The sequence below is a fragment of the Drosophila navojoa genome, chromosome 2 (genome assembly GCF_054131105.1).
Source record: "Drosophila navojoa isolate 15081-1374.11 chromosome 2, UAZ_NAV_1.0, whole genome shotgun sequence".
In the NCBI taxonomy this organism is placed as follows: Eukaryota; Metazoa; Arthropoda; class Insecta; order Diptera; family Drosophilidae; genus Drosophila; species Drosophila navojoa.
The window spans coordinates 2,932,095-2,959,115 of record NC_142890.1 but is presented as its reverse complement, the minus strand read 5'-3'; the positions used below and the strand labels follow the sequence as shown (position 1 = coordinate 2,959,115).

At 37.6% G+C, this 27,021-nt stretch overlaps 5 protein-coding genes across 8 annotated transcripts; all 5 read right to left on the bottom strand.

Moving 5' to 3' along the window:
* Positions 1 to 584: 584 nt before the first annotated feature.
* On the bottom strand, positions 585 to 7,676 carry CCHa2 (neuropeptide CCHamide-2). Of its 4 annotated transcripts, none has more exons than XM_018112576.3 (4): positions 7,451 to 7,676; positions 3,531 to 3,611; positions 1,055 to 1,290; positions 585 to 991 (listed from the first exon to the last, which is right to left on the bottom strand). In XM_018112576.3, the coding sequence occupies exons 2-4, from the start codon at positions 3,604 to 3,606 to the stop codon at positions 884 to 886; spliced, it is 420 nt and encodes a 139-aa protein (XP_017968065.1). In that variant the 5' UTR covers positions 3,607 to 3,611; positions 7,451 to 7,676; the 3' UTR covers positions 585 to 883. The 4 variants fall into 4 exon arrangements, with proteins under 4 accessions (XP_017968065.1, XP_017968066.1, XP_089121831.1 ...); XM_018112577.3 differs by lacking the exon at positions 7,451 to 7,676 and adding an exon at positions 4,188 to 4,539; XM_089265705.1 differs by lacking the exon at positions 7,451 to 7,676 and adding an exon at positions 4,075 to 4,151.
* Positions 7,677 to 9,508: 1,832 nt separating this feature from the next.
* On the bottom strand, positions 9,509 to 12,565 carry GILT1 (Gamma-interferon-inducible lysosomal thiol reductase 1). Its single transcript, XM_018112573.3, has 4 exons — positions 12,363 to 12,565; positions 10,448 to 10,582; positions 10,001 to 10,360; positions 9,509 to 9,926 (listed from the first exon to the last, which is right to left on the bottom strand). The coding sequence occupies exons 1-4, from the start codon at positions 12,420 to 12,422 to the stop codon at positions 9,744 to 9,746; spliced, it is 738 nt and encodes a 245-aa protein (XP_017968062.1). The 5' UTR covers positions 12,423 to 12,565; the 3' UTR covers positions 9,509 to 9,743.
* A 384-nt stretch (positions 12,566 to 12,949) lies between these two features.
* On the bottom strand, positions 12,950 to 13,526 carry Dpm3 (Dolichyl-phosphate mannosyltransferase subunit 3). The gene is made up of 2 exons (XM_018112578.3): positions 13,260 to 13,526; positions 12,950 to 13,199 (listed from the first exon to the last, which is right to left on the bottom strand). Exons 1-2 carry the CDS (start codon positions 13,407 to 13,409, stop codon positions 13,065 to 13,067), a joined length of 285 nt encoding a protein of 94 aa, XP_017968067.1. The 5' UTR covers positions 13,410 to 13,526; the 3' UTR covers positions 12,950 to 13,064.
* Positions 13,527 to 13,675: 149 nt separating this feature from the next.
* yellow-e3 (L-dopachrome tautomerase yellow-e3) lies at positions 13,676 to 15,020 on the bottom strand. Its single transcript, XM_018112570.3, has 3 exons — positions 14,649 to 15,020; positions 14,216 to 14,591; positions 13,676 to 14,154 (listed from the first exon to the last, which is right to left on the bottom strand). The coding sequence occupies exons 1-3, from the start codon at positions 15,018 to 15,020 to the stop codon at positions 13,676 to 13,678; spliced, it is 1,227 nt and encodes a 408-aa protein (XP_017968059.1).
* Positions 15,021 to 17,788: 2,768 nt separating this feature from the next.
* yellow-e (L-dopachrome tautomerase yellow-e) lies at positions 17,789 to 25,608 on the bottom strand. Its single transcript, XM_030386131.2, has 4 exons — positions 25,476 to 25,608; positions 19,036 to 19,729; positions 18,844 to 18,976; positions 17,789 to 18,776 (listed from the first exon to the last, which is right to left on the bottom strand). Exons 1-4 carry the CDS (start codon positions 25,485 to 25,487, stop codon positions 17,990 to 17,992), a joined length of 1,626 nt encoding a protein of 541 aa, XP_030241991.1. The 5' UTR covers positions 25,488 to 25,608; the 3' UTR covers positions 17,789 to 17,989.
* Between the last annotated feature and the right edge of the window lie 1,413 nt (positions 25,609 to 27,021).

Here is a 27,021-nt window from a genome sequence, read left to right as displayed (position 1 = left end):
TGTCATAACATAACAGAGCAGTGCACTCAAACTGTTAAGCTGTTCATTTACACAAACTGACGCCAACAGCGGCCAAAACTTTGTGATACGGTAAAATTAAACATTTTAAAATAAGCCGTTGCAGATGATACTCCTTATAAATAATATATATTATCCCACAATATTTTTTGCAATATCCCAAATATATACTTTCATTTACTCAATTGGCACTGTTACATGCTCAAAAACAATTATTAAACAGCTGTTCCGGATATCGATAACAAATGGTGGCAGACAAAATATTGAGTAGACGAAGTTTCCGTTAGTATCAAACCTCTCGTAAATGCTTACAAAATTAAAAACCTTTATTGGATTAATTTTTTAGTTTGATTTTATTAAATAACCATAAAATATATACAATAAAAGCTCTTGTGATAAGTTGTACGATTTTTTTTAAAATTGCGTTTTTAGTCGTATATATTTTTTTACGCGTATATTGTATTGAACTGATAATAAGTATAATTACATACTACACATATATATATATATAGTCTTTTGCTTTTCACACACATAAAGTTAATAATTTAATAAAAGCAATGAAACACTTTGCTATTTTAGCCATTCATCTTGTATTTTATTCAAAAACTTTTGATCTTTCTTTTTACCAATATATACACTGAAATTTTTACCAGCCCTTAAAAACTTCAGTAAATTTTTTTTGTGTTTTTTGTTTTGTTTATACAGTTTGTGCCAATAGCAAGAAATCGAGAATCGCACTATGTGTAGACATCGATGAAACAATTTTAATAAACATTCATTAGGTAATAGCGTTTGTTGTTGTTGTTTTAGTAGATATTGTTGTTCTGAAAAGTGCTTAATTTGGTTCACTGTTTTGTTGTTCAGCTTAGTTGAGCGCATTCAGCGCGCCTTCCCGGTTAAAACTTTCGCTAGAGCTCGAGAGCGGATAATCCAGCTCACCCAGACGAGGCACAGGTCGATGCGGACGGTTAAACTGCACGAAATCAAACAAATTAGGCTTGCTCTAACGATTCGTATTTATTCAGCTTCAATTTACCCAGGATTTCATGATTTTATAGAGCACTTGTCGAGATGGATAGTCATCGAATTCGGTTTCTGGTGGCTGTTCATTTGGCGCCAGCATCGGCAGCAAACCGTTTGGACGCACAAACTCTTGGTCGAGGCCAGCGGCATTGGCATTGGCATTGGCGGCAGCTGCACCATTGCCCGTTGCACTCAAGGAGCGCTTTCCATGTCCGCCGTAACAGACGTGCCCATAGGCCTGACAGCCCTCTGTGAAATGCAAAATCGTAAAATCAGAAATTCAGTAATTGGTAAAATCACAAAATGAATTAGTCGCCATCTACTTGGCCAGCAGATTGCAAATGCTTCGAGCTATAGCGGTAATCGATATAAGGCCCACGCACACCATGCGTGTTCCAGCACGCTTACGAAAACATGTTAGATTATGCGACGAGCAGATACCCTGTTGTGAATTACATACGAATATACGGCATAAGGTATACGATTTACGATTTACTGTACACGGTATATGATATACGATATGCGATATACAATACATCATATAAAGTTTACGATACGAGATTTGCGATATACGATATAAATCGAGAATTTATAATTAGAGTTTGTTAGTTTACTTTAATGGGAGCTCGTAGTGAGAATTCTGTCCTTAATTGAAATAATATATATTATCTGTATATTATCTGTATATCAGCTGCTGTAGTTATGGTATAATGATAGATAGATATGCCTAGATGAACATTGTTTATATGTATATCTCTCTATATACATTTATAAGTACACATATTCATCTTCGTATTTTTGACTGTTGCAAACCTTTCCTCAAACACATCATATCCTCTTCTACCCAATTGGCTTAGGGTATTCGAAGTTATTAACTGCGACTCGCTTGCAAAGTTTAAACCGTTTTGGCTATTCCCTCGTGCAGGAAGGCCGCAAACTTTGTGCCCTGCTGTGAAGAACATGTGGAGCCCTTGTGTGTCCCCAATAACTGGGAGAGTGGAAATCTTTAATCGCTCGCCAAATGCTCTGGAGAGACGAACGTTTGATAAGCATTTGACCTTATACGATATTTTATGCTAGACAATGATTTCGTGTTTTTATTTTGAGTTTGATTTTATTCGTTTTTCGTTTTTTGTTTGTCTGCGCTTGTTTTCGTGTGTTGACTCGTCGTTGCTATTTTTGAGCTTCCGCTCGCACAGCGCCAGGCATGGGACTTCGCATGGGAGTTGAACCTCTGTTCCTGTCATTCGAACAGAATGTTCTTTATACTTGTGATTTTTGGTAGCTTGGGGAAGCATTAGCAACATATTGTTAACACACATTAAATGTCATTGGGCTAATCTATGAGACATTTCAAAATAAAAGTTTTGAATGGGAAAATAAAATGCGTAAGCAAAAGATTCAATTGAAAAGCGCTTAAGTCCTGTTCGAGAAGAGCTAAAATCTAAGTATATCAATTTGATTTTATGAAAGCGTTGTAAATAAGACGAGGAATTCCCAATTTCTAAATAAAAAATTTTAATTAATCTTTGGTTTCATTTGGCTATAAAAAATAGTCAACAATTTTGAAAGCTAATTAAGAATTTCAGCTTGATTTATATTGATTTATGAAAATAGCTGAAGTCATTTTTGAGCAAACAGAAAAATTGAACGATTGATTAAATGAATTTTAATTTAAATATTGCTTCATTATTAAATATTAATAAAAATTTTAATTCAATCTTTCGTTAAACATATATCGTATAGAACAAGTTTATGAACATAGTGTGAACTATTTATGAAGAAATGAAAACTTTATTAATTAATACAAAATTATATAAATTACTTAAAGTAGTATAAAATTAATTTATTGCATTTATACTTATACACTTATACAAAAAAATTAATTTTATAGTTAATATACATTTTTATATATATAATAATATATATTTTATGCTCTGCAGCTTGATTATTTTCCTCTCATAATATTTTCCATCTATATCAAAGAGTAATATACATATACAGGAAGCATAAACTCTCCCTATTGCTCATTTATGAAAACATGCGTGCATAATGAAGTAGAGCGCAGAGAATGTTGCAGGTGCATGTGGCTGTAGCTGTCTCTATTGCACACCTTTACCCACCTGTCCAATCGTCCGCAATTTGATGAGGCGGCAGCTGCATAAACAAAGCCACAAAGGAGCAATATCAATGGCAACGCCGACGACGATGTCAACGACGTGCAGACGCCGAAGCTGCTGTTTGTTTTCCGTTAAAGTTAAACTGTAACAATTGCAGCTGCCAGCCATAACCTGTGTGGACAGGTGTGTATGAGTGTGCATGGGTGGGTGGGTGTGTGTGTGCGTGTAAGGACTTCCGGCTGTCGGGCATTTATAGGTTTGTTGTTCAATGCGCATTGCCATAAGAAGAACTAAAGTGGCTTGTGTGAGAGCAATCTACGCATACCTTGGCCAATATTTTCAATAAATAAAACAAAAGACAATACTCACTTTTAGCCTGGCTCTGTTGGGCGGCCAGAACGACGGTGCAGATGACAACCAGCAGCAGTGAAATTGTGGATTTCATATTAACTACAATAAAGAGAGAGAGAGAGAGAGAGAGGGAGGGAGTGAGAGAGCAATACAAACATCAATTAAAACACTTAGTTCTGCTTAAAGTTCTCTGGGCGTTTGGGCGTTACGTGCGTCTACCTGTTGATGCCACTGACAATGGGCTGCAGGGCCTGCGGATATGCCGCACTAATTAGAAACGCACCGCACACAGTTCAAAACACACACTCATGCACACACACACACACACACTCAGGCAAGTCACATGCATTTACTAAGTATTTAATCCGGGGCACAAAAACTTTTGAGCTTTGATTTATGTTTCATCCACATACAGGCAATTAGTGCGCGCGTGTGCGTGTGTGTGTGTGACAACTTAAGCAAATGTGCGTTTATTACGTGCTTTGAATGTCGAATAAAATGAAGTCATTTCGAATTTGCACGATTTTCGTATAAATATATATTTATATGGAAAGGCTTTTACAATATATTTTGAAGCATTCGCCATCAATCATACGACATGTGGACCCGAATATATTTCTAATATCACTAAAACGCAGCAAGTCGCGTGTCGACATGTATATTGCGAAAACTCACCTTAGCTCGCACTGATTAGTTGATTTTAAAAATATATTTATTGAAATTTAATTGCTATATTATAAATGTATATGTATGATATATATATGATAATATAAGTATGTATATATTTGTTACTTTGGAACTTTGTACGTTTTCATAGAATAATCACAGATAAAGTGGGGTATTTATTTTTTTTTAACGGAATTTTCTATTGAATTAATATTGAGTATTGTTGTTTTGGTTTGGTTTGGTTTGGTTTTATTGGTAAAACAGCATTCGACTAAGTTAATAGCAGCTGCTAGCGGTATTCAATTCACGATTTCACATTTTCAAGCGCTGCCCGGCGACTGCTCAGGCGTTCAGCTGTAGCTTTATAATCCCATTAATATATATATGTATGTATATAGTATATATATATGTATATTGCTTGACTCTTGGCTCATTGATAAGCCACATAATGCGTCGCTTTAATCGCAATTAAAAATCATGTCAGTCTTTGCAGACTTGCTTGAGATGGGGTTTATTTTTGAATTATATTAAATTTAAACATTCATAACAGATAAGTGTATGTGTGTGTGTGCGTGTGCGCGCGTGTGAGTGTCTGCAGTAAAAATCAACAGCAACTCCCACCCACAACATGCTGGAATAACAATAATATTATTGTTATTACTTTGTTTATCAATCTGTCATATGTCAACCAGCAAATGGGACGCAGCAAATGAGCAACGAGGAGCCTCTGCAGTCGGCGCCTGACGCCGTTCGCTTATCAATTTTCCCAGACCCGATTGTCAGCTAATAACGATTTAATGACCTGCTGCTGCCGCACTGTCAAAAGTACACATAATATCCGTTGCTCTGCCTAATATAAATCAATTTCGCAAAACTTTCCACACACACACACACACACATGCTCACACATATATATAGCCAGGTGCTGATTCAGTAGAATCGCTCGACGGACGCGTTTACCATCTGCCCAAAGACAAAGTTCAGTTGCATTCGTTGAGCCATGTTTTGTGTTCCGTGTGAAATTTTTCCTAATCAGCAGGTAGCTGATAATTTACACACATACATTATAAATTTATATAATATATATTATGTTTGTTATTAAGAACCGCGCAGCTTTTAAAAGCGTGCCTGTGGCATGGCGTTACGGTTGGAGCTTAAAGGCCTGCCCGCTAAGCTGCTGCGAGTCGCGTTCAGGCCGAGCTGATAGCCGACTTCAGAGCAAGCTAACCCGCGAGCTGATTAGAATAAAACAACAAAACACTCGCCTCTGACATAAAAGATGATTGCGATAAGCAGCTACTACTACTACATTGAAAGTTAATTAGATGCCCATTCAAGCTATTTGCCCTTTTCTTTTGCGGTCTGCAACTCGGAAACTCTTGAGACTTACCTCGACCTGAAGTGACACTAAAAGTGAAATAAATAGTTAAAGAAGTATAGTATTTTGAATTTGATATTAGACTCAGGCAGTAATTAAAATGCATTCCGAATTCATATTACTTAGCCTAACAATAGAGTCAAGATTTAAGATTCAAGCTGAATTTGCTGGCTTTCTATGTAATTCTAATGTGTTTCCTAACGAAGCTTATCAATTTGTCAATCATTTTACACCACGTTATTTTTATTTTTATTTTTTTTCTTTTATAGTCCTTTTTGCCTTTGCAATTTCCTAAACTTTTCTTATGCAATTTCTTTTCTCTTCATATTTGGAGTTGATTCGGTTTTTACGCCCGTTTAGGAAGTGCAGTATATAATCTAATCAATTTACCCTTTCTTACTTGTAGTCGATCATTTAATATATATTTTGAAATCTCCTTGGTTCTTTAAAAAGTCTTTATAATAAAACTATTGCTGATTGACAATGGCCAAATCAATGCTTTGAGTCATTTAAGAAAATTTTCGTACATTTCCACAACATTTAAAATTGAATTTCTTTAAGAATATGTTAATTTTCGAATTACAATCGAGAAGATAAATAAAAGCACATAAATACTAGAAAAGCGAAAAGTATGGGAATTATATGTGGAATCATCAAAACTTATAAACACTTAACATGTGAGGCTAATAAAAAATATATACATATATAAATAAATTTGTGAAGGCCTAAGTAAATATTTTTTGGCTCTATCTAAAAAATTAATTAATGAAATGCATAATATACTCTTATAGTAACTTTTCGATTCTTTAGCAAACTCTAACAGCATCTGAGATATCACCTAGAGGTATTCGTAAGGTACGTTAGGCCACACTTGTTAATACTTCAGCTTGATTTGCAATATAAGCTTAGATATATTTATTTAAATTTATGTAAACATGTAGACTCATTATCAGGAAATTACTTTCTCTAAGTGGTCTGGCTTGTAAATTCTTCAACCTGTTTTGATATAAGATATTTAAGATATCTTATGAGTTAGCATAAACAATTAATGGTTAAGTATATTAATCTACAAGTTTATCCAAACAAATGCTTTTCTTTCACTGCTTGGAACCTTATAAAGTTTTCTTTGATAATCCAGAAAAATATTTGCCAAAGTTTAGCTAATCCTTGATACTCACAAAATTAAGTTTACCTTGAACAAATTTACTCCACGAAGAGCATGTGCATACATGTATCTATATACATACATACTAAATAGAGCTCTATGCAAAGTAAACAAATTGCAGGGCATAAATCGAGTTAAACTGTTTGCAGGCAGGACGCCAAGGAGCTTCAGCAAAAGGTACAGCAAATTATATAGTAATGCTCGCCGTTTTAGGCACTCTCAAGTCTCGAGTCTTCATTTATGCAGCTGTTCGACAGAAGCTGTTTTGGCTTGGTAAATCGAGGGGCCACGTTCATAAACTTTGAACTTTGGCCAACGAGTGCAGCCCGTGGCGACTTATAAAAAATTAATTAAAGCTGCCAAGTGGGAGAAGTTAAGCATCGGCATCAACGGCCAACAAGGAACTTCAAATGCGCACTAATCTAATTTGAATCAATTAAAATTGAACAAATAAACATGGCCACAAAATATGACCAAAGGGTCTCCTCAAAATTGGGTGTATATATGTGTGTTTGTGTGTGTGTGAGGGCGGAGTAAAGTTTGCCCATTAAGTAAGCGAAACATAAATTATAAATTAATTATTCAATCAACTAATATATAATGCATATGATTTTTTTTAAATATATTTCTGAACCTAAACATATTTTTGACATAAATTAAATATTTTTATAAACAAATTTTTTAAGTTTATATTACTACAACTTTCCAAGTTTCTTAAATTTTACTTACCAATTTATTAATTTTAATTTTTTACTTTGAACTTTTGAGTATAAAGTTGTACTTCACACAAAATCTGCTAACACAGAGTTGCCACCTTTTTTTTTTTTGTTTAATTAAATTTTTAAAAACCTATTTTGCAGTCTAACTGGGATTGTTAACAATAAATTTGAACTCTTTTGGTTTTAGCGCGTTTTTGGTGTTGATGTCGCTCGACTGAAAGCCAAAATTCGTTTGATGCCGTTAAGAGCAAACGGCTCTGCTTTATACCGCAGGACGAGCCCCAGCTCTGTGTGTGCGTGTGTGGGTGTGTGGGTGTGAGTCTGTCAGTGTAGGTGTGTGGGTGTGAGTGTCGCTGCCTCGCAGCCAATCAGACGCGCGCGCTTAGCCGAGTGACACACGAAGCGTTGCCAACCGCCGCCTGGCTGTATGCAATGGCTTTGGATGCCACTAGTTCTGCGTGGGTGCTGCAACCATTTGAACGCCCAAAAATAAAGTCCGGGACCATAGGCATGCCCCGTGATAGGGGCTAAAGAGCAGCCGCGCTGCGTCTATTTCGAATTAGCAATGGGCACAGATTTATATATATGTACATATATATGCAATCAATTGATATATGATATATATATATGTATACGCGAGAATGACGTCTAACCCGTAGATAACTTTCTTAACTTTGCCAAACTGCTGCCGCGTGGGCTGTCTTGATGTTAATTCAATTAAATTGCCTTTGATTCACTTTACATATATGTACATCAATTTATGAATACCTACATATATATGTACCTATGCATGTATATATTGATATACATATATGTAGCTTGACTTGTTTACAACAATTATTTTCAATTGTTGCTAAAGCCAAACGGCTTATCGCCTGTAGAAAAATTACGTCGATAAGCAGCTGTTGCCACTGCTGTTGCTGCTGCCCCCAAACACAGCGCAGATCAAAATATTTGACATCAAACAGTAGCTGGTGCTACGCCCCTGCATATACATACATACATACATACATATGGAGCCCTCCTCTCTATCAATATTCATAGAAAATGGCTTATTGTGCATTTCCGTAGGGCTACCTAGTTTACTAATAAACAAATCTAAGCGTATATTAATTATATATACATAAATATACAGATATGGGGTGAAGGAGCACGTCATATTAATAACACTTTATTTGATTAGTGAGAATTTCTTTAGGGAGAGAAAGAGAGAGAGAGAGAGCAGAGTGAGAGTGAGATAGAGAGAAATAATCGAACACCTCACTTCATCATCACACCAGAGAGAGAGAGAGCGAGAGTGAGATAGAGAGAGATAATCGAACACCTCACTTCATCTAGTATTATATTGCCAAAAAAGGACAGAAACTCTATTTTTTTAGCTTAGCTTTTATCAGCTCGGCCATCATCTAAAAAGAGCATATGGACTTCGAATCATACAAGGACACACATAAGATCTATTACAATTTAAAGTTCAAAGAAAGTCTGTATAGATGCTAAAGACTTATAAAAAAAAATAATAATAATGATTAAATTCATAAATTCATAATAAACCCTTTATATCCTGATCTCTCAATTTCATTTGGTTCAGGCCAGGTTAAAAAATAGTTTTATGATTGAAAGAAATTCTCGAAAGCGGCACGAATCATATCAAATTTATAATCATATTATTAGTTTTCATTTTAAAAAAATTCATAATAAATTAAAGAAAATATAAAAACAATAAATACTTTATAGATATTTCAAAGAAATTCTAAGTGTAAGAAATATGTAAATAAATAACTATTATATGAAAAAATAATTGAGAATTTGTATATTATTTTTCTTAGAATATCAGCTTAGCGTTACGTTAACTGCCAGCTGCCTCTATTAAATGATTCATCAAGCTACTACAACGCGACTACTCAACTCTCAAAAATGGAAAATACAAATTTTAAGAATGAAACCTTGTTAAATAAAAACTTGAAATACTATTAATAAAGTTAATCAGGGCGGCAGATGAAGTCATATAAAACTAAATTATTAAACAATCGTCGACTTCATATAGAAACTCCAAGTAAAAATTCATCACTGAATTTTCATAGCTACAATTTAATAGATTTTCAGCACATTGATAGATAAACACAATCAAAATACAGTTTAAAATACATAAATCTTTAATTTGTTAAAGCTCCAATTGTAATATTATTTGATAAAGTTTTGTGTAAATGCTAGAGCTAACTGCGGACGGATTTTAAGTTGGGATGTAAAATAATAAAGTAATATACAAATTGCGGAGATTCAAATTAGATATTCATGTCGAGCACTTAGTTGAAAAGCTGACGCATGAACCAGATGCCCAAAATGGCGCTGAGAAGGGAGCCAGCGCCAGCGAGACCCATGGCGCCGTTGTGCTGGGCACAGATGCGGGGCTGGGGCGCCGACACATATTTGCAGAGCGTGCCGGCAAAGTTGACCTGGGCGCGCTCATTGACTTTCTTGTCGAATTGCTGCGATAGGTCAAAAGGAGAATCAATTTTAGTCGCTGATATGATTTGGGAGCCTGCGGCTAGCCGGGGCCTACCTCATTGAACAGGATGGTGGGCACACTGGTCAGCGGCTCCTTCAGTCGCTGCGTGGTCTCGCCAGCCTTGCGCAGCAGGATGCTGCCATCGGTGGTGTTGGCACAGGTCTTGATGTTCTCCCAGTTGTTGACATGGTTTTCCGTAGCGCAACGCTGGCCGGGGTACACATTGTCGGGGAAGTTCTTGCCGGCGCGCATCAGGCAGTTGATAAAGTCAAGCGTTAGCGATTCGCGGGTGTACTCCACCTGATAGGAATTGGCCTGAATGTGCTCAATGGCGCAGGCATGCACCTTGTTGCCGTAGCACTCGTTGGGGCCGTGGTGGCAGGTGAAGGTCACCTCCGAGCCTTGTGTGGTAAACTGCGTGGGAAATGCAAATGAAAAATGCAGAGTTTCAGTTAGTTGGTGTGCCAGTGTGACAAATGAGGCATTGTTCCATTGACTCACCTGGGACTTGCCAAAGGGCACAAATGTCAGTTCGACGTGGTCACGCAGCTCGCTCTTCATCGCCGGATACAGTTGCTCCGTAATAAACTTGGCGCTGTCCGGGCACAGGGACTCATAGTAAACGGCAACGGGCACCTGGTAAACAATGCAATACAGGTGTGAGTCAGACGTATATACATATATATGTGTGTGGGTATGTCGTATAATGCACATGCTTCATAATGTGATGTCCATATTTTGTGCCTGGCAATTTGCATTTCTACTGCAAATGCAAAACAGTTTCGTTTGACTGAGCACAGCCAAAAATTGAATTCTGTGACTCGAACAAAAGCAAACAATGGTTTCAGGGTATAAACACAAAAAAAAAAAGCTAGGCTTCATTTGTTCTCTATGAAAGAGTATATCATAAATGGCCAAATTTATAGTCTTTATATTTTCAAAACAAATTTTTCTATATACTTTAACCATACTAAATAAAGCTGCAATTAAGATCATCGCGTTGCCAGACTGCTAAAAATATCTCGTGATTATCTATATACATATATACAAATACACACATATTTGTACATATACATGCACATGTGTAAAATAAAATAATTTGATTTAAATAATTTAATTATCAAGTAATATGTGAAAATAAATATATTTATGTATATGAAAATATACATATATAAATAAAAATAAAAATAATGCTTGACAAAATTTTCTTATATAATTTTTATTTATCTATCTATCAGCAAGTACAATATTTATGTATGTATGTATATACTATATATCAATAAAATGAAATGGTATATATACATATGCATGTACGTTAATTCTCTGCAAAATTTGAAGTTCAAGTCTCTGCACGCAATTGTATGCATATATACATATACATAAATACATACATATATTAATATATGTATGGCAAATATTTTTGTTAATTATATTTTTCTTTCTATTCCCAACATCTGGTTTTTATGTCTACTTAACATATAGCTCCACAGTTTGCCATATTTTACTTTTTTAAATTTCAATAGAGGTTGCTATTTGATAAAAACAAATGAGTATACAATCTCATATAATTTATATATATTATCCATAATCTTTGTGAACCTAATAATAAATTTTTTAACTTTAAATTGCGAAATTTTGCATGAGGCAAATTACAACTTGTCGTGACTAAGTCGACAAATGATGCGCTTCAAATAAAATGTTTATTTAAAAATGCCAGCGCAGCCGCACATACACATGCACAAATAGATACTACAACTCTGTTTTCAGCAAACAAAATTTGCGTATAATTCCATTGTGTTCAATTTGTTGTTTTTTTTTTTTTTTTTTTTTTTTTTGCCAGACAGAAGTTCTCATAAGTGCCAAAGTCAGCGCTGTCTATACTGGAAGCTCATCAGTAGAACTGTTATGAGTTCCATTCTTGTGAACAGCAGCAGCAGCAGCAGCAGCAATAGTAACAACAGGTTGTCTGGAAAGGAGCTTCCAAGAGTGGCCGGTGGGCAAGCAGACAGCACCGGTCCCCGCATGCATTACACTCACACACACACACACACACATTTAAATACAATGAAATGGAAACTGGTCGGCATTAAGAACCGGTTTTGGCTCTCAAAACAAAAACAACAGAGAAAATGAATTTATACAATTATTTATGCATGTATGTATGTATATACGCATGTGAATTAAATATTTTCCAGCTGCAGCATTTTCCATCATCAGTTCATTCAACCCATTTTTATAGGGCGCGCCACTTGTTGCTGTGTTTGAAATGGGCGCGAGGCTGCTTCTTTTTGATTTTTCTTTTATTTAAGACGGTCGACCCTGACCCAGTACATTGATTTTGTTGAAATCGCGAATTTCATTGCTTGCATTTTAATTTGATAGTGTGTAAGTTTTGCTGTGATTATGTAAGACTTACCTTAGCGGCGCTGCACACAGAAACAGCCAGGCAGGCCAATAATATAATCTTGTGAGTCATGCTTCTTGATTTCTTTTTATTTTCGTTTTCTGACGGTTAACGATTTATGTTATGCTGACACGAACACAATTAAAGCGCTAGTTGTTGTGAACGTGCTGACGTCTAAGCGTGAACTGTTTCATCGCTTCGCCTCTTGGTTGGGACAGTAACAACAGCGGCTTCACGGCTTTCCAGTCTGAGCGCGAGAGCGAACGCTCACATGCATACGTAATTAGAGTTGGGCTTGGTCCTATAGAAGTATATGTGTGTACATGCATATGTGTGCATGCATATTACAGTTCACAGATCGTACGCAGCTAATGCATAGGTCCAAAGCTTAGTAGAACTGCACTAAAAAGCACCGTAATTCAATTAGAGGGGAGCTTTGTGTCTCTCTTGTTAAAGGCACATCAGCATTGGCGCTCTCTGTGGAAAATGCTAATTAGCATAGCGCAGCTAATTGGATCGTGTTGGGCTCAATTCGAATGGGAATTGAATCATGTACTGCGTTCATGCTGCACGCAGATCTCAGGGGATAAAAGTTTGACTTACACACCGAATTTCTCTTTATATTAAATGGAATTACAGATTACAATAAATGTTTTCAGCTATAAATGTATGTACATGCAGATGTCAGTTTAATTAAAAACATTCTCTGTGGCATCAATCGCGAAACTTGAATCCCTTTGCAATCAAATCTTTACGCGCCTCCAATATCTCCAATTGCAATTCCTTTGCAGCCAACGGGCAGTCGTTAAATGTGAAAGTGCGATACAGCACAATCCATGCGGAATATATCTAAAGGTAAATAATGTTGGGTTAACCAGAAGTATGCCAGGCATTCTCTTTGAAACTTACACCAAATAGAACTAGCAGAACAAGCGGTAGCAGCTGAATATGTAGCAAATATTTGGTTGTAAATGATGTTTGCACTGTTCCCAATACAATGCTCAGGTAAGGCACCGCGAAGAGCGTTGCATAGAATAGCCAACGCTGAAGATTTGTCATGTTTAACGCTAATTATTAATACAAATATAGGAATTCCAAATAATCAACACGCCTCTAATGCAACACGTAAACAAGCGACCGGCCTAGTGATGACCGATAAATCGATAGCAGTGAAATCGTTATTCACTTCGCCACAAACAGCTGACTGCGTGTCGTGACAAGCAGCTAATGCGTGCAAACGAAAATTTAGTTGAAATTTAAAATGTGATTTGGAATCAAAGAGTAAATTTATTAAGTTTAAAACTAATACATATTATTAGAGGTAGTTACAACTGCGCGGCGCCCACTGTGCATGGTCTATTTGCCAGTAAGTCAGCTGTACGACAGCCAACAATTTGAAACTTAATCGCGTCTTCTTTCAAGGAACCGCCCACAAAAAGATTCGGCTCACTACTCAGTGCCCACAGTTCATTCTCTCCCTTTGAGTTCAGATTGATTTTGAGGCCAGTTACAAATTTAAGCTGCAGCGGATTGTAGGCCACTGCGCGTATATCGTCTGCAGTGTAATTCGAATGCTCGTTCCAGCTGATCAAAGCACCCAGGCTGATGAGGCTGCAGTAGAGATTCCCGCCACTGTCCATTACCTCCGATTCGCACTGGGTGCCACGCGTGCCCAGGACGCGAAAATGCTTGCTGATCGCCTTGCTCGAGGGCTGCTGCCGCCAGATGCTCTCATTGTTGACCACGTGCAAGGGAAGGGCTATCTCATAGAAGCTATTCAGTGTATGGAAGTACAAAAAGCGCTCTGAAATTAAAGGGAAAGCCATTGTAAAAATATGTTTTCACGATGAAGTGAATGAGACAACCTGCTGCATGGCGTGGACTCAAGCTCACTGTGAAAATGCCAGCGTGGGCGTTGCCAAATCGACGCACTCCCAAGGACGGCTGCATGGACTCGTGCTCGATGCGCCAGGATTTGTCGGTGAGCGCATCAAAGACAATCAGGCCATAGCCCCAGGCGTCCGCTATATAAGCCCTGCCACCCAAGCATTTGCTCTCAGCCAGATCCACGACCATCGCCGTAAAAATCGATACACTGGGCGTGTACATGTGCGGGGCCAGCATGGTACGCTGCACCAGAGCATCTTTGACCAGATCGAATATCAAGATTTGTGGAGCGCACAGCTGCAAGGAGTTCACTTGACCCGAATCCACAACCCAAAGGCGCCAGCACTCATCAATCTGCAGGCGGAATAGATGTTAAAAAACGTCTAAGCTCAGGTCTTAGGCTCAACTCACATAAGTCCTGATGGCCGAAGTGATGCCCGAACAGTTGTTCGCTGACTGATGCCATTCCAGGCTGGGATAGGGCTCCAGGCGGGGATTCTCAAGCACTTTGTTATCAGCCGCTGCCACGGTGGCCAGCGTAAATGGCGTGCCCGTGCTCAGGCGTGGTATGGTCAGAAATGTACGATGACGCCCCTCGTCGCCATACTCAATGTCCAGATCGACGGGCAGGAAGTGGCTATTGCTGCCCTCATCCTGTCCCAGGCTCAGATTGCTCCACTTGTGCAGCGTGTGCAGCTGCTTGATGCGCAACTGTTGGGCACTCGCATTGGCCAGAACTAGGACTAGGCCCACTGCCAACAGGACAATGCTGACACGAAACATTTGAAGAGCTCGTAAAGCAGAAATGAAAATCTCGTCTTAGCTGCTCAGGCGATGCTGCAACACTGAGGTGCAGCCGCAGGTAGGGCCCATGTTGGCCTGGCTAGTGTTAACAAACCCTAAAAGGGGCAAAACAGTCGAGAGCCCTATCACAGGTACACACACACACACACACGCTCACACTCATGCACGTCGAGTTTATTGCCGTTAAATACTTGTGAGATTTATGGACACCTTTTCTCTTTCTGTTTACATAGACGCATAGAACACGCACACTTCATGCCACCTGCATCCAGCCTCCTTGGCTCACAGCATGTTAATTGATCTGCCTCTCGCTCACTCCCGCGCTCGCTCGCCCGCTCGCCCGCTGTCTGCCGGAAAACGCTGTCAACCCGCAATTTGAGTGTAGGCTTAACCACTTCTGAGCCAACACACTCCAAAGCCATCAAAGCCAAACCGGCTGCAGTTGGTCGATCTTCGGGTATTTGGGATCGTCGTCAGTGAACTTGCTTTTTCCACGCGCCGGAATTTCGTTTGCCATCACATGTTTTCATTTCTGTATCAGCGTGTTTAATTCCATGTTTTCATGCCACTTACATTCCATTTCGCAAGGAGTACACAAATTTGTGTATACCCTGTAAACAGTGAAAGTGGCACTTGTAGCTGCAGCTTAAGCAATAGCAAACAAATGTGGTCTGTGCGAGGGTATTAAAAGAGGTTGGCAGAATAGAAAGTATTTATTTAAATATTCATTAAAATATTTTTGGCAAACACTTTAAAGCAAAGATTAAAAAGTTGTTCCATAATTTCTAATATTTTTCTTTTTATCATTTGCTTACAGAGTATCTACTAGTCAAACAGCCAAAAACTTAGTCCATCTTAATTGTTTTCTTTGATGTTTACAGCTCAGGCTGCAAGTGCTTTAAAAAGAAATTTTTGAAATTTGAATGAACTTTCAGCTATGCACATAAAGCGGACTTTGCACGCATGAATGAAGCTGAAGCTGAATGCTTGCGATTCTCAACCAGTTTAAGGCTCGAAGAGAGCGGAAGTTGCCTCAAAGCAAATTAACAATTTTTATTTCTCTTGCAGCAACTCTTTGGAATTTAATGTCATTAAAGTTTTGGAAACGTTTAAAATTATGGCCTAGTCGATCAATCAATTTACGAATCGGCTGCATTTTTTGCACTTATTTTGTATCAATTAAGTCGAGCCAAAGACCAAAACCAAATGAAACTTAAGTTCAGATTAGCCAAGCAGAACCGAGCCACCATAAGCGAGAAATCGCCTGAAAGCGTTGCCCAAGATAGAAACAAACAAAATATAAAAAACACAATTTCATTTGAGAACTGGTTAAGCCGTCGTCGTTTTACGGCTCATTAAAGTCGGCTTTGAGAGCGCCCGAGTTCAACTTGTCAGAAACTGTAATTTAATTATGTAATTAAAAATTTGTTTAATCAATTTATTATGACTTCAGCTGGCAGCTGTTAGTCAGATATATAGTCAAATATTCAATTACCAGCAAAATTGAAAAGGTTTTTAGATAGTCAAATTAATTGTAGTTAAATACTATGAATCAAATGTCAAAGTCGTGTTTCGGCCAATCAACTTCTTTGACATTCATAACTATCTACAAATTGGCTTCATACTGAAATCTAACTTTGTATTAAAATCTGTTTTATATATGCTTACAAAATGCTTTAATTAGTTTGTAATTATACCATTATTAGATTTAATATGCGATATGAATCTTTAAGCTAAGCGAGAAAGTATTCATAGAAGGATTACACTTTTTATTTTTCTACAAAATTTCATACTTTCTTAGGACAATTACTCAACTTTCAGGGTAGTATATTAATATATTAGTGTCCTAAGAATGTATGAAATTGTAGAAAAATAAATAGTGTAACTTTTCTATATATTTTCTATAAGAATTCATTCTAGTATTTCTCTAAGTATTGTCTTTAAACATTTCATTAAAGTATTTCCTCTATTTATTTCTTCCTATACGTTTTTCAAGTATGCCTCCCAAATATGTAAGTATTTCTGCTAATTATGAGGTTTCACAAATATGTGCTCCAAATATGTCTGCTAAGTATTTATATCATGTATTCCCTTAAAGTATTTTGTCCAAGTATTTCCTGTATTTATTTCTTCCTGTAAGTTTTTCTTCTAAGTATGGCGCCCAAATAAACATTTAAACATTTCACTTAAGTATTTCCTGTAAGTATTTCTGTAAGTATGTTTCCTAAATATGTGCTCCAAATATGTCTGCTAAGTATTTATTCCATGTATTCCCTCTAACTATTTTCTTTAACTATTTCCTGTAAAAATGGCATTAAGTATCTCCTCTAAGTATTTCTTCTCAGTATTTCTTCTATATATGTCTTCTAAGCATTTATTCCCAATATTTCCTCCAAGTATTTCCTCTTTAATGCTGAATAATCACGCACTCTACTTCACTCTACTGCACTGCTCGACTGACCTGCACCAGGGCGACTGAGGAAATGCTACAACTGTTGCCCTTTATATAGGGCGACTTTCACTCAAAAACTAAATTGCGCTCAGCCGAGCTTTAAGTGACCAATGGGAACACTCTCTGCTGCTACAAGCATTCTTGCTTCGGTTTACTTATATAGAGACACCAAGTATTACTGATGCATACATAGAGAGAACTTAAGCGACCCTCTCTAGCTCATCTAACTTCTCTCAGGCCTTTCTTTCTCGACGCACTCAGTCAATAAAATTAGTCAATCAATCAAATTTGTAACTTCTTTATGTATTTATATATGTGTGTGTATATTTGTTCATTGACATGAAGAGGACATGTTCTTGAATTAAAAACCAATTATTATAGAACATCATAAAATATTTACAAACAAATCAAAAGAGAGGCGTAAACAAAAATTAAAATAAATTAAACAAAATATTTACAGAAATACAAGAGAATATACAAATACAAAATAATCCGTTTAGGGATAGTAGAAGCCACTGTGGCGTAGGCTTTGAGGGTAGGGCGTGGGCGCAGCTGCAGGCGTGGTCACGGGGCTGCTCACCAGGGTGTCCAGATAGGAGCGCTGATAGTTGTCACGTGTCGCCTTGCTGGGCGGAAAGGCCTCGCCCTGATTGAGCGCCGTGAATGGATTGCGTAGTCCATAGTTGACAAAGCCCGTGTTCTCGAACTTGTACGGCGTCTTGGTGGTCAGGGGCGTGCCGAAGGCCGGACTCGTAAAGTACGTCTGCAGCGCATTCGTATTCGCCTGCGAGTGCACGTGGATGTTCGTGTGCGCTGGAGCATTGTACAGGCTGTAGTGGAGCAGGCTATTGTGCGCTGGGGCTGTGGGCAGCGGCAGGGAATGGCCTAGCAAGGGACTCTTGACAGTTTTGCCCTTGACCTGCGGCAGTTCGATGCGTAGGATGCGATTATTATACTCGTTCGGATTGAGGTTCTTGAGGAAGAAGCGATGGAACTTCGAGGATATGGCATAGATGACGCCCGGCTCTGCTCGTGTCGTGGTCAGGTCCGCCACAAACTGCAGCCGGTCGACATCTTGGGCCAAGACAGCTTGCTGATTGGTCGCCGGATTCCAGGAGGCAATGGCCGTCTCGGTGAGCGGACTAAAGATCAGGCTGCTATCATAGGGGGACACTGCCAGGCCAATGCCCTGCGACGACTTCTTGCCCACCAGCTTGACATCCAGCATTTGGCCGTTGGGCAGCGGTCCACTGCGCAGCACGTCCTTGTGCACCGAGAAGACGCTGGATGGGAGATGGGATTATACAGACATATAGAGATTGCATATACCTAAATGGACTCAAGTCTTACCGATCTGTGGCCAGTGGCTGGAAGTAAACGATGCCCTTCTTCTCATCGAATGTCAGACCCACAACGCCGTCCATCAGCACAAAGCGATCGTTGAGTATCTCGGATTGCGCAAAGTCCGGATCCGGGTACATGGCTACGATTGACATACGTGTAAGACAAGTTCAGACTTGAATCTTTAATTATATTCGGTACCTGGATGCGAGACACGCCAGGTGACATCCTTGCCGCTGTCGTACACAATAATGCCCGGCTCAACGGTATCCGTTATGTAGATGAACACATCGTCACAGGACGTGGCCGTCGTCTCATCGATGACCATGTTGGTGAACAGGGTCTCACCGCGCAGCACTTCGGGCGGGAAGTCAATGCGACGCACGACGCGATCCGTGTTCAGGTCGACAACGAGTATCTTGGGCGGGCAGGTGGACTCGTAGTCCTCCAGGGAGCGCGAGATGCCCGCGTCGAGCATCCACAGCCGATTGCAGGAGTCGATGCGCAGTCGATAGACCGAGGTGAGAATCAAATCGCTGCAGTTGAAGTTCGTGCGCGCTGTGTTCGAGAAGGACCAGTCGGGGAATGCCTGGAGCGTGGGTGAGTCCCCGATCTTATCCTTTGGCACCCAGCTGACCGTCGATGGCACGCCCGAGAACAGTTTCGGCGTGGCCACAAAAATGCGATCAGGCGTGACGGCTAGGCCCGTGATGAGCACATTTTCCGGATTATAAAAGTTCGTATCGCCGGCCCGCATTTGCTTGGGAAAGTTGTAACGCAGCAGCTTCCATTGCTTCATCACCTGCAGGCCCGATGACTGGGCGCCTCCAGGCAGCTGGCAGAGCAGCCAGCAGAGGACGGTGGCAAGCAGAATCCGTTGCATGGCGAATCTCGGCTAAATGAGGGGAAAACAAACATTTAAATAAAAAACTCAAATAATTAGCCATAAACAACGTGAATACACTTGCAATTCAATTGATTTTAGCCAATTCGATGTGGCCAATAAAGAAACTATTAAATGATTCACGCTGGAAATTTCAATAAATCAATCATTTAATATGCCCATCAACGCCAAATCTACGTTAAGAGTTAACAAATAATTATTGATTTCGCAATCATTTGTAATCAATTAATATGAAATTGAAGCGCGTTAAAAAAGATTATTTAATTTATGTAAATACTTGGTGAGGCTTTTATCAAGTATTTTTAATTGAAAAGTGATTTCTGAGCAGACGATAAATTTATATAAGCGAATAAAATAAAAATAATTTTTTTTCCAAGAAAAAATATGTATATATTTCTATAATTAGTTAGGCAATTTTTTTAAGTGATTGCAAATTAAAATTAAGTGCGATTTTGTCGCCACTAGCTCAAAGCAAAATTCTTTCTATTTTAGGATAATATTCTTTGTCAGTAAAAAATGTTGTTTTTTTCTTCAAATTCAAATTTGTAGTATCTTGTGAGTAAACTAAGTCTATCTATTAATTTGTAGATAGATAGACTTACAAACTGATAGATAGACTTAGTTTACTTAGTTTAATAATGTGGATTTGACATAGGCCAATTGGTACATTGTGGTCCCAACAGGGGCAACATAAAAACAACTCTTCCATTTGAGTGCTATCCAGAGAATTTTCTCTGTATTTTGTTCATTGAACATATAAACAAATATATACATATATATATATGTATATGGAGTCTATACTATACAAAAGTATATATATACATATTCATATATAGAGTTTCACATATGTAAATGGCTTTTGTGAGTTACGGAATCCCTACATTTATATGACGAACCATATACATATGTATGTATAAACCAAGCTTGCTATCTTGACTATCTTGAGTATTTACAGGGCCAGCCACGCCTTCCTCTGCCTGTAACAGACATGTTTAATAAACAATTACACTCTGAATTGTCATTTGGAATGTGTTGAGCTGCATGGATATAGCCAGATGGCTTAGACTGGATAGTATAGCCTGCATAGTATAGTGCAGCTGTCGCTTGTTCTCATTGAAAGTTTGCCAGATGAATGCCATCTATCAGAGACTTAATTAAATCCAATTCAAATCGATGCATAGCCAATGCTAATTTCAATTTCAATAAACCCATTCAATACATGAAGTAGAGCTTACTGGATTACTCAGGATTGTATTGTATAAATCATATAATATATGCCAAGTCATTTCTTGCCCTTTGTTAACATTTTTATATATTATTATATTATATAGTATATGTAGCCAATTGCGGGCATTGCAGATTACAATTGAAGTTGTCAAGATATTGTATTCAAATGGGGCTTGTCTATTGCTTAGCCTTGTTAATAGCTGGTCTCGCATGCGCAGCTGTGATTGCGATCAAGACGGAGCTCTATGATTAAGATTGAGCAGTTGTTGCTGAGGTGAAATATATATATATATAATGTATATTAGACACACACATACATAGAGTGCTCTATTTCATATGCATAAGCGGTATACTACGAGGGTTGTGGCTTATATTTTTAGGTTGGTGGGAAAACTTGCGATCATATTTAAATTGGTTTTATCGTAGAATTTATATCAGGTGAATGTATTTCTACAGCTCTTGAGTTCCCATAGCAATTCCCATGACATTTCATATACGCATATGTCGAGCCACTGCAACACCACATCTGTAGAGACCTTCGCGAGATCCTGCGGCGCTTGACAGCAATATTTGCTTGCAATTACTTTGAACGTTTTTCTTGTGAGTTTCGGTCGAGTGCAACAGCAATTGATAGATGTCACGCATTGATTGATGCTCTTTTAACTACATAAACCAGTTTACTGTTGGCCAAAACTGAGCATAGAAACTTTGATTGATATGATTTTATTGGTCAATGATATGCGGCTAGCACAATATATTATGTATATGCATATATATAAACATATTTCAAATAATGGAGATGTTATCTGAATTATGATAATTCAAATCAAGAATAGCATTAAATTTGTCTGCTGCTATACAGTTGTTATCCATTCAGAGGCAAGGCAAAAAGAGAAGAACAGCAATAGACATGAAATACTAGCTCTATTAGCTAGCTTTTTTTTTTCTCTTTTTCAAGCTCTTTCTCTCCAAATATAAACAGAGCTCTGTTGGCAAGCTAATGGCCAGCCAATCATCATTAGCCACACTCAATAACTCAATATGCCCATTCAGAAATTCACACGCAATATAAGGCAAAGCAACACCTGCTGGCCATTAAAAGTTTGGAGTCGACCCTCGCACATAACGTGCATAGCATGCGCCAGAGTTGAGCATAAATTTTTACTGACAGTTCGTTTTGCTAGGCGCTCTCTGGCTTGGCAGCTAAACTAAAGGCGTAGCTTTATCAAATTGACAAACGTAAGTTTTATTTTTCGTTTCACCTAATCAATTATACATATACTTGATTTATGGCTAACTGTAGTCGTCTAGCCCACACGCACACACGCGCACACACACGCACACACACAACATGCTTATAATATTTTGGTAATTTTTCTAGTTTTCACTTTCTTTTGGGTAATTGCGTTACGCTTGGCGCTATCCGAAGATAAGCTAATCAAAACTAGTTTAAAACTGTCTCGTGCGAAAACTTGATATAAATTATGTAAAAAATGTCAACAGTTAATGAAAAAAAAAAAGAAAATTTCTACTCTATTTTTTTTTTTATATAATTAAGAATTATGCAATGTAAAACGGAAATGCGAACAATTTCATGTTGTAAATAAAATAAGTCATAATAATCGTCGTACCGCCTGACATTGGACGGCAAATTAGGCCTGCTGTCAAGAGTTGGCCTTCGGGGGATTTTGATGACAGCCGATTAACAAGATAGCGCCATAAAAGCGAAAGGGCTTACAATGCGCATAGGTCTCGGCTGTCGCGGCTGTCTCTGCTGTCTCTTCTACAACAATAAATGGCATAATTCATGTGTTGCATGTCTGAACTTTTCATTTTAAAATTTGTAAATTGTTTGATTGTTATGAAAAATAAAATAAAATTCATCGCAACTCGTTTTGCTGAACTCGTAACCGGCATTCGTTATAGTTATAATCTTGTATAAGCCCGCCAGCTAAACAGCGAGCGCGTAAAGGCCAAGACAGAGGGAGAGAGGGAGAGAGAGAGAGAGGAGGGATCAAATATTGCATTTATACTTTCAATAATGGCTACAATACTTTACTGCCGGAACTCCTAACACACATTCGATAAATAAGTTATAAATTTATATACGAGTATATGTAATGTAGGCTTATTCCCGAGCGTCGCAGCTTGTTAGCCCAAGACACACAGAGTCACAGAGACAGAGACCAAATTGAGTTCAACTATTTCTTGCAGCACTTGCCACTCGACAGCTAACTAGAGTTGAGCTCCCTCTGCCCCTCTTATACTCCCCCCCACTCACTCTTGTCTTATCTGTAGACATTCTCACGCGTTGCACAATGGCACAGACATGCAGATAGCTGTGGCAGACAATGTGGCAAAGTGTTTAATTGCTGCAACCGGAGCATTCTATATGCATATAGCGCCATGTGAGAACATAAATGTGAATCACTTGTTTTTTTGTTTCTCTCTATATCTCCTCAGTTTTTAATCAAGTTTTGAATTTGATCTAATTAAGGGTCGCACGGAAGCGCCATCGTTACCAAATTAACACGTGATTGCAATAAAAATTGCCAGCCACAAAGTTGAGCTCAGAGGCCAAACGTGATGAAGCTGAGCTTCACTGCTTCCTCATAAACCGAGCAGAGCCGTAAATGTAAACGCTAGTCTTATGGTAGATATAAAAGACGGTGTATAACTCATATGTATGTATGTATATGTATATTGCATTTGATGAAAGTTTCAAATGAAAATTTGTGTTTTTAGTTCAGCTTTGCTTTGAGTTGCTTTAGCATATATTAAACCATAAAGATATAGATATATGAGATGTTTATTGGGGAGATTGAGGAGATAAATGAGATTAGTTTATAAATGAGTTTTCCAGAACTCTCACTTTACACAGAATGTGTATAAAAGGTATTTCTGGGGTATTTCTAACAAGGACTGCCACATTGGATACTCAATTTATGATTTGTAAGTCTTGTGATTCAATAAGCCTACTTGATTTCTTGAAGATCTGAGACAGCATCTGCATAGCTCACAAAAGAGGTGCTTGATCTAGTAAGAGAACTACCAAAATATAATGATCTCAACTTGGATATGTTGATTGCACTATTACAATAGCTACTAAAGACTGATTATATTTTATAAAATATTATATAAAGAATGCAAAATATTATTTCACAGATCGTAAATATTATAAAGCTCTAGAAGTTATAGTCATGGATCATTTTTAAGCATTCAATCTATATGTTTACTGCATCATCAGTAAGCTAAATAATATATTTGACCAAAAATCTAGTTTGTCTCAAGCTCGAGTTTAATGAACTAAACTTGATCTTCAGCAATTTATTTCGGCTATTATTAACTAATTATTAATTAATAATTTAATATTTTGCTGCATCTTTTTCAAAAAGCTATATAATCTAGATCATCAAATTTCTCTGAGCAACTGGTTTGGTTTACGATTGGGCTTATAGAATCAAATACAACCAGTTTGTCATGCTGATATATAACATTAATTATATTATAATATAATAACAACATAAACAATATAATTATTTTATATTATATATAGCAGCTAATAAGATAATGTCATGGAAACCAGTTTAGCCAGGCAATAATAACAGATGAGTAAGTGGAGTAATTGATTGTGCAGATTTAGAATATATATAGAGAGACATGGCTATATATTGAAAGTATATAGAAAATATATACATACATATATATGAAATGAAGAGTATATATATATGATATATAGCACATAAACATAGATATATATTTCTCTGTGAATGTGTATGCCCTTGCAGAATTTTCTTAAGCAATAATTCTATTAGATTCCACATTCTATATTGCATATACTGTATTATCTGATATAACTGTTTCACACACACACACACATGCACCCAGTATGATATAGCCAAGTTTGGATGCCAACACGATCTCGATTCACACTTGGCGGTGGTGATCGATTGGCAAAAGCAAAAGCAAAGGCAAAAGCAAACAACACGCGTTGCTGGCCAACTTAATTAACAGAGTTCTCTCTGTTTTGGCCACGCAAGAAGTGCAGCACGGCAGCCGGTGTGCACTTTTGGCCAATTGCTAAACAAGGCTATTGGCCAACAGCATACCCTTGGCTATGGATAGCTTAATTGCATATACGTATCTATTTAGATATACACATAGACATTTGTTGCAATCGATATCCGCGACTCTTGTAGAATGCAATACGGATATGGTGAGAGTCGCTGGGAGTTTGGCTATGGCTCGCACACTGAGCCGCACACACACTGTGGCGATTTCGATTCAAATGCACAATCCACCGCACTGCACACTTTAACACAGAGACGCATGCCAATTGCCACTTTAACCGTTGAGGACCGTGCCCCATGCCGCAGACGAGAAATGCATTCGCGTTCGTTGCCTAAGTCTTTTGTTTTGCTGGCCAATTTGTTAGCGGTTAGCGGCTAGCGATTGCTGGTTGGCTGTTAACGTTTTAGCATTTAGAGGTTTTCCCCTGGCATTAGCTTACGTTGAGGCACATTCAGCGGGCTATACGAATTCGCTTTATCTTATTTTGTTGTTGTTTTGTTTTTGTTTTTTTCGTGCTGTTCGCGACACGTCCAAGCGTTGCGATTGCCGTTTTGCGACTGCGCTCGTATCACAAGCGCACCGAATTTTATAAGAGCTTTTTTTTCTTCAAATCTCAAATATCAAACAGCAAAGCTGCTCGTCGCGGAGTCGAGGCAGAAGTATACCCTATAGGGTGCATATACTATATAAGCGGCGTTGCTTGCGATGCTAAAACTGGCCTTAATTAAGTGTTTATTAATTTTTATAGATATTTATTTGAATATTTATTGTCAATGCGAAATCAATTTATTTATATTTTTAGTTTAATTACTAAAAGTTGGATTGCATTTATAAATATTTTTATATAAATATATGTATATGGGAATTTATATTATTTCCCAAAAGGCAATTAAATGACTTCATTATTATTAGAATTGATTGTATTTATTTATGTATTTAAATTTATATATGTATATATCAATGGGAATAAATTAAAATGCAAACAATTCTGAAAAAGTTGTTAGAGCATACCTTGAGCTATCTCTTTTAAATACATAAATAGTTCTTCACAATGATATTTATTAATTGATTTATTTACGTAACATTCAATGTTGTTAAAAATAAAAAAATAACTTGGAATTAAAATAAACCAATTGGCATTATTAATTTAACTTTAACATTGAATTTATATTATTTTAGATTTAATTAGTGTTTTGTTGCGAAAAGCAATTCGCATAAAAGAACGAAAGAAATTTCAAGTTCAGGTTTTTATGGGAACACATTTGATGACCTTTTGCGCTTAGTCAGGGAGACGTTTTCTTTTGTTCCATTTCCTGTTTGAATGCAACAAAATGAAAAAGGAATGAAATGTACTTGAATGAAAAATATATACGTTGTATATAATATATATATTTATTATAAGAATCAAAGATGCAAACACTATTGTCTCTGCCTTAAGGCCTGGAGAGTGTATAGTTGTGTGATTATTGGAGTTAGAGCAAGTGACAAGATGTGTATGTTAAGCCTATTAAAGACATGACAAATTACACATATATATATGTATATTCATATAAATATATTCATATTCATTCAAGACTTTTAACTCAACTCTTAATATTTGAGAGTCACAGATATATACATATATACATGTAGTAAAACTCAATTATCTGTTTCAGTCAAAGATTAAGAGCCAGGAATAGCAAAAAAAGAAAATACGAAATAATATGAATATATAACTCTATATGCCCACAGCGTGTCTACCTCACAGGGTATATTATGATAAACGGCGGGGCAATGTCGGGCGCCATAAAAAACCGCCTCAACTTCAAGTTGCAGTGGCAATTCCGTGCTCTTATATTTGTTGACACGGCTATTAATCATACGCTCTGTTGGCCAGTATTCAAAATTGCAGCGACTTTAAACTCAGCTAAGCTCTCAGCTGACAGCACATCTTCCGCAAATTTGCATGCAACTAGTGTGTGTGAGTGTGTGTTTGAGCATGTGTT